The sequence below is a fragment of the Papio anubis genome, chromosome 11 (assembly GCF_008728515.1).
Source record: "Papio anubis isolate 15944 chromosome 11, Panubis1.0, whole genome shotgun sequence".
Taxonomy (NCBI): domain Eukaryota; kingdom Metazoa; phylum Chordata; class Mammalia; order Primates; family Cercopithecidae; genus Papio; species Papio anubis.
In genome coordinates this window covers 107752625-107760657 of record NC_044986.1, presented here as the reverse complement: position 1 = coordinate 107760657, position 8033 = coordinate 107752625, and the positions used below count along the sequence as shown (strand labels likewise).

At 41.1% G+C, this 8033-nt stretch overlaps 1 protein-coding gene across 9 annotated transcripts in view; it reads left to right on the top strand.

Moving 5' to 3' along the window:
• The window catches only part of CACNB2 (calcium voltage-gated channel auxiliary subunit beta 2), a 401610-nt gene that overhangs the window by 148797 nt on the left and 244780 nt on the right, over positions 1-8033 (top strand). Inside the window, exon 1 of one of the 9 annotated variants that reach the window (XM_009214039.4) lies at positions 17-636. The exons of the other annotated variants lie outside the window; for them this stretch is intronic. Coding sequence (XP_009212303.1) covers positions 556-636 — 81 coding nt within the window. The 5' untranslated portion in view covers positions 17-555. Of the gene's footprint in view, positions 1-16; positions 637-8033 lie in introns of those variants that run through there. 9 annotated transcript variants of the gene reach the window in all.

The following is an 8033-nucleotide window of genomic DNA, read 5'->3' as shown; positions in this document are numbered from 1 at the left end:
GAGGCTGCGCAGAAGGTACTTACAGGTACTCATTGTACCTGAGACTATGTATTATTTATTGAAACTGAGCCCTGAATTATCTTTATCCTCTGAGCGGCACGAGTGCCTCCTAAAATGGATGCCAACAGCAGCTAATCTACAGGAGCTCCTACATGCTCCTTGCTCTCATTATTTTTCTTAATAGTAAGTGGTAGTTACCAAGCTTCTTCTTAGAGCTTGGAGAGTAACTGGGAATTGCAATTGAACAGCTGAGAGAGGAACACCTCTGTGATTTTGGACGTTTCCACGTGGACTCAAGTTTTAATTTTTTTTTAAGGGACTACTCCACTTTGGATGTTGTGGCTATATGGAAGATAACATGTTGCAGATTCTGCCTCCATAGTGATCAGAGTAGCAATCTGTGATGTGTGTGTTCACACGCTTAATGCCCAGAAGGAAGATGGGCTATGGGAAGGTTACTTTCACTGTTACTTATGATATCTGTGTCTGGCAAACCAGAGAACTTTTTGCATTTGGGTAACAAAGACATTTGGAATAAACTCCATTGGATTTTCCATGTTGGTGAAACTATTGTTGACCGCTTCAGTACTATATGCTGCCATGCCAAAATCACCTAAGGGCAAAAATGTCTCCTGGGTAAGTAGATGATGATTTTATATCGCTTAAAAAATATATTTTAAGCAGAAACACATGCTTTAAGAACTTAAAGACATCTAGTTGTTTCATGGTAAGAGTATTTGGAAAACCTTCAGAAAGCATTCATCTTAGAAAAGCATATAAATATCTTCGTAAGTGTTAGAAATCCTTTGGCAAAGTCATGGTGGCGTGCTTGCTAAAATATGAACTATAAGACATGTAAACACTCAATTTGTTTTGCCATTTTTAGGTTTTTAGGTTTGCTTCACCTTCGCATACACACAAATAATTTAAAATGCATTCATACAAAGTCAGTTATGATTTTAATATGTTTTCAACTCCAAAACTGTTTGTGTTGGGTAAAGATAGTCTAGATTTCTTTTTTGGTGGTAAGTCAAATGTTAAGAGTAGAATATGCAATTTTCATTATTCAGTGATATTGTTGGTATGTTCCTTTTTTCCTTGGAAACAAGATAGCATAGCTATTTCTTAATTTTACATATCTAAGTAATTTTCCTCAATCAATGATAGACATGTATAAAGTTTAACATTTCAATAATAATAATGGCATGTTAATCCTAATCAAATTTGACTCCTTAATATTATTTCAAGGTGGCTGGGGGCAGTGGCTCATGCCTGTAATCCAAGTATTTTAGGAGGCCGAGGCAGGCAGATCACGAGGTCAGGAGTTCAAGACCAGCCTAGCCAATATGGTGAAACCCCATCTCTACTAAAAATACAAAAAATAGCTGGGCCTGCCTGTAGTCCCAGCTACTCAGGAGACTGAGGCAGAAGAATCGCTTGAAACCAGGAGGTGGAGGTTGCAGTGAGCCGAGATCGGGCCACTGCACTCCAGCCTGGGAGACAGAATGAGACTCCATCTCAAAAAAAAAAAAATTACATATATAGGTTCAAGGTAGTTTCCTACCAAAAACACAAAACATACCAGATTGAGCTCAGAATAACGAGAACAATCTGTAAACTCTTAAAAAACAAGGGCTTTAGTTTCCTGCTATCATGTTAAGTGAGCTTGATACATTAAAATTAATAGGCAAATGGATTCCTTTCTATTCTCTACTGAAAGTTGTGTGTCTAAACACCAAATTTTTGGCCATCAGCCCATGCAACCTCGACCATACTCATCATAGAATTCATTATTAGATTATGATTATGGTTTTCTTACAATTATGTAGGAAAAATAAATAATTCCATCTTTTGGGTCAAGAAATAATCTTTACTACCTTAATTTGAAATTCACTAATTAGATTATTCTTACTTTATATGAAATAGCACAGTATTTGTCTAAAAAATGGTTATGATGGTTTTTTTCTGTTATAGGCAGTTATTGTTTAAGAGTACTTAATTAAAAGAGGTATATCTTAGTTTGAAACACAACTCTCAAATTTATTTCAGAAAAATTGACAAAATTTTTGAAGTTAATTCACTTTTAATAATGGATACTTTTTGTCTTGATATTATTGTTATTGTTGATTCTTTGCTTCCTCTTAGTAAAACCAAGAGATAGGATTCAGGGACCTTTGGCCTAACTGGTGAGTTTCTTTCCCTCCCTATACGGATGGGTCCAAGGGCTAGTTCTGATGCCCAAATGAGAGTTTTCTACTTTCTGCCAGCACATAAACATTAAAGAAAGAGTCGTTTCAGAAGTACATCCCCTCCTTCATCTGATTAATCCTCCTAAAAGATTAATTCTCTCAAAGTAGTGCCTGCCTAATGGCATGTTTCTACCATGAAAGCAAAACTTGAAACATTAAGCTTAGACTACCCTTGGGTTGGGTTTACTTCATACTCAATTATGCTAATACTTTTTGAAAAGTTCAAGTTGTTGGCTAAAAATTTAGGAGCACTTATTTCAAGAGAGTCAGCATAGTTTCATTTCCTCAGGTTAAAAATTCCCCGTGTGTCCCACGCTGTTACAAAATGCCTCTGTACCAAAGTTGAGTTATGAGTTTAATGACTGCCATATTACGGGGAATATGGTCATTTGGTTGGTGTGTGCTGATGATGCAGTGGTCCAATCATTCACGTTAATGACTATGATAAAATTCCTTAGTTTGACTTTAGGGCATGGAGAGAGACTTTGAAATGTTGATCATTGCTTCGATTTTCACCAGTCGTGGTTGTTTTAGGTATTGAATGACGTTTCTCTGCATTTTTTGGCTATGTGAAGTGAAATGTATCCAGTCTTCCTGCTTTTGCCATTGGCCGGTTTCCATTTGGACATTTACTTAGACTTGAGTTCAGGAGGAGAATAAAATGATTCCTCTTGTTTCTTTAAGCACATAGTACACTTCCCAGTGGTAAAAGAAGGTCATGTAACTCTTCCTCCCTGGCCTCTCGGGCACGTTTCCGAGACCTGCTTCACTCCATATGATAAACGTGAACACATCTAACGGAACACCACAAGCCCCAGAGTAGACCATCACCTTCTTTCTCCTGTTCATGCCTGGTCAGCGTGGTATCTAGGCAACTGGTTAAACTGCGCTTGACAGCGTCACTGTCTGTGCAATGGAAAAGATGATAGCAACCACCATTTTCTCTGAGATGTGCTGAGGGTTATCAGATCATCCTGGTACAAGGGTTTGACAGTCATTCAACAAATGTTCACAGAGTGCCTCTTCTATGATCCTCTAGGTACCAAGGACACAGCAGTGAAAAAGATCCTTGAGAATCTCTAACATCATGGAGCTTACGTTCTAGGGAAGGGAGAAAGACAAAAAGCAAATACATAGGTAGTACGAAAGATGGTGAATGAAATAGAACAGGGAAGGGGTTAGGAAGTGCCAGGAATTGAGAGGCAGTGTTGCCAATTGGTTTGTTAAACCTATTTGAGCAGAGACTTGAAGAAAGTAACAGAGTCAGCCATGGGAAAATGTGGGACTCAAGCATTCTCTGCCAAGGAAAAATGCTCAGATGCAAAGGCAGGAGCCTGCCTGGAATGTGAGGAATGGCCGGAAGGCTAATACGGCTGAACCGTAGTGGTGTTCTTTCAGTTTCCTATGTTTCTCGTATGTATTTGCATATCTTTAGTAGCTTTTCATGGGGGATTCCAAGACTGGCCTCAATTCCTCTGTTCAAATCCCCAGAGAATTGTGACATGTAGGAACTTCCTAAGAAAGTGCGCACCAGCGCCTGCCAATGAAGGTTATAGGTGACAGGAGGGAGGAGGCAGAGCACAGCGGGTGCCCATCTCATCACCCTGACACAGTCAAACTTCATAACCAGCCCTGAAGAGTTAAGAATTTTGTTATTTTTATTTTTTTACAGATATCGAGGCAGTTTTACAAATAAGCATTATGGTGTTTTTATAATAGAAGTTAGGAGAAATTTTAAGTTAATATTAAAGATAGTATTAAAAAGGGGAATTTAAGGATACAGATTAATGGGACACAGCACTTCCAATAACAGTGCATACTTTTTGTCAGAAAATGGTACACAATTCCAAACTTTATTGTAGAATCTCCATATATTCTTTGACTATAAAAATCTGTCTTGAAGTTTGTTTTTTGAGACATGATCCTGCTGCCACTTGTTCTTGACAACTGCATAGACCCCTAAGGGCTGTAGATCTGACTTTATACCACACTAACCGACTTTGCTGAAAAGTCACTTTGCCTTAGCAATACAAAAATAATGGACTCCACTTAGGATTCTGACGCTGGGCAAACTCCCTTGCTGTTCTTTTAATTCTCAGGAGCTGAAATCAGTCACACTGAACCTCCCTGTATTCCAAATCTATGGTCCTGCATATAACAATGATTACTTGTATATGGTACATTTCATTGGTTGTTCTTAATTTTTTTTAAATTATGTGCCATAAGACACTAATACCACTTATTTAAGAAAATGAAAGGAAGCTGTAAAGAACATAAATGAGTGACTTAGGTTCACATAACAAAGAATGCTAGAGATTAAATAAGAACTCAGAATGTTGGGGTTTGCTTTCTGTTTCTTGATTGAGATACTCCTAGCAAATACATTAAGTATGTACATGTTATTATAAAATTAGATGTTACTAGAAATTGGCTAAAAGACTAACATGACAATTAAACATAATGCATAGATGATGAGACATTGACTCATTTTTGAAGTGGAAAAGGAAAGGGTTCTTCCAGGGACAGGAGTCCATCACCTTTCCTTGGTCATTGAACATTATTTCCATGTAGATGTCTCTCTCAAGTTGTCAAAAGTAACTATTCTTTTTGCGTGTTTTTCTCCCCCCTCCATGATCACTGTATCTGTCTTGATGAATTTTTTCAAACCGAATGGCTTTACGTTATTGAGAGGTGACAAGGGGCTGGCAGCCCTCGCTCACTCTCAGCGCCTCCTCGGCCTTGGTGCCCACTCTGGCCATGCTTGAGGAGCCCTTCAGCCCGCGGCTGCACTGTGGGAGCCCCTCTCTGGGCTGGCCGAGGCTGGAGTCGGCTCCCTTTACTTGCTAGGAGGTGTGGAGGGCGAGGTGCAGGAAGGAACCAGGGCTGCATGTGGCACTTGTGGGCCAGCGCGGGTTGCGGGTGGGCATGGGCTCCGCGGGCCCTGCACTCGGAGGGGCTGACCGGTGCCCCCACTGGCCCCCCGGCTGTGAAGGGCTTAGCACCAGCAGCTGCAGAGGCGGCGCGGAGTCCCCCAGCACTGCCGCCAGGCCACGCAGCACTCCAATTTTTGCCGGGCCTCAGCTGCCTCCCCACGGGGCAGGGCTCAGGACCTGCAGCCCGCCATGCCCAAGCACCCCCAGCGGTGGGCTCCCCTTAGGCCCGAGGCTCCGTGGCGCCCAGTCCCATTGACCACCCAAAGGCTGAGGAGTGCGGGTGTGCGGAGCGGGACTGACGGGCAGCTCTGCCTGCGGCCTTGGCGGGAGATCCACTAGGGGAAGCCAGCTGGGCTCCTGAGTCTGGTAGGGACTTGGAGAACTTTTATGTCTAGCTAGAGGATTATAAATGCACCAATCAGCACTCTGTGTCTAGCTCAGGGTTTGTGGATGCACCAATCAGCACTCTGTACCTAGCTAATCTGGTAAGGACTTGGAGAACTCTTATGTCTAGCCAGAAGGTTGTAAATGCACCAATCAGCACTCTGTGCCTAGCTCAGGGATTGTAAACACACCAATCAGCACTCTGTAAAACGGGCCAATCAGCAGGATGTGGGTGGGGGCAGATAAGGGGAAAAAAGCAAGCTGCCCAAGCCAGCAGCAGCAAGCCGCTCAGGTCCCCTTCCCCACTGTGGAAGCTTTGTTCTTTCACTCTTTACAATAAGTCTTGCTGCTGTTTACTGTTTGGGTCCACGCCGCCTTCATGAACTGTAAGACTCACCCTGACAGTCCGCGGCTTCATTCTTGAAGTAAGTGAGACCAAGAACCCACCAATTCCAGACACATTATGACTTTGTCAGAGATCTGTCTCTTGTTGCTTTTACCTCATTTGATATGCAAGTTTCACTGCAACATATAGATTACTGGTCTTTCCGACAATGACAGTTTCTAAAAATAACTGATTTTATATTTTTCTATTTTATTCTCTGAATGTTTGCCACTGTCATGAGAAATAGCCCCCCTGTTGTTACTCTCCTCTGTTCCCTTTCTGGGTTACATTAGAAGGTTTACTGAACTTTTTCAAACATCTCTGAAGAGTTTAATTTTTTCAACTTTACTCATGATAGGAAATCATAGTGTGTCTGGTGATACAGATATGTTATTTAGTTATGCTCATAGCTACGAAGGTTTTTCCAGACACTCATACATTCAGACAGTATTTTCTTCTCCAGTAAATGAGTGTGTATATATATATATTTTATATATATATATATATGTATTTTTAATAGATTAACTCTATGTGTAGGTAAACCTGAAAGATCACACCAGGAGGCTTCAGTGAATATGAATATTCACTAGCAAGCCATAAAGCATTAAGAAGTATGTGCTTGTATACAGCCTGTTAGTACTGATTATGTTTAATATTCAAATGTGTACCTTTAAAAAATCAAAGTTGAAACTTACAGGGTACTTAGAAATTTAAAAGGGAACAAGTCATCATTTCCTATATCAAAATTGGACCATTTCCCCTTATTTCCTCTTTCTCATTTCTGATCCTGGAAACAAAATTATTTTCTCATACTCCAACATTGACAGCATTGCAGACAATGTACTATAGTGAGAAAGTATATGCGGTGGAGGCAGATTCTGAGTTTAAATCCTGATTCTGCCAGTAGTGGTTGACTTTGGACAAATTATTAACCACTAAGGTTTACATCATTCATCTGTAAAATGAAGATAATACAACTTCTCCTGTAGGAGTATTTTTTAAGACAATGTGTAGAAAGTACATATTGTAGTGCCAGCAGATACAAGTAATTTGTTAAAATCGTTTGCTCCTTTTGTCTGCCCTTTCTTTTCCAATCCTACAGCTGTAACAGTAATTCAGGGATTTATTGTCTTGTATCTACTAGACACTATGGCAGCCTCCATACCAATCACTAACTTCCCTTCTCCATTCCATTCCAAGCACTTCTAGTATTCAATATGTTTCCTTTAACCCAGATTTTCATCAGTTTCCAAGCACATCAAAATCCTTTAAAAATTCCTCAGGTCAGGCACAATGGCTCGTTTCTATAATCCCAACACTTTGGGAGACCACGGTAGGGGGATCACTTGAGCCCAGGAGTTTAAGACCAGCCTGGGCAACATAGCAAGACCCTGCCTCTGCAAAAACATTTAAAAGAATTTTTTAAAAATAGCCAGGTGTGGTGGCTGCATGCCTGTAGTTCCAGCTACTTAGGAGGCTAAGGAAGAAGGATCGCTTGAGCCCAGAAGTTGGAGGCTGTAGTGAGCTATGATCATGATACTGCATTCTGGCCTGGATGACAGAGCGAGACTGTGTCTTTAAAAAAAGAAAAGTTTCTCACCATCCACAGATAATTAAACATTCCCGGGCTGACTGAATTCCTCCGTGGAGAAGACAGGAAAGGGATTCAGAACCAACCTGAGCCCAGGGCTGCTCCACTCCCTGCTCTCTGCTTTCTTCCCCTTGGGTTTGAGCCCAGGTTTTAGGTGAAATGAGCTTTCAGCTGGTGGAATATCTCTCTTCCATTTTGTGTGATGACAACTCTAGTTCTTATGTTGAAGGAGAGATTAAAGTGCATTGGGGTGCACTATCCTTCCACAAAAGTGCTTCACCCTGCAACGCAAACGTGCTTCCTCCCAGGACGGGCATCTAGCCCTGGTATTTCTGAGTATGAAGATCATGGAGTGAAGGCTGAAGAATGTGGATAAAGAAAGGGGAAGAGAATCAAATAATGCCCCCAAAGTCACTAAGTCTCTTGCTGAACTCTTGCTTTTTCTATTTGAGTGACAGTAAAAAAACTCGAGCCAGCGCAGGAAAAATGTC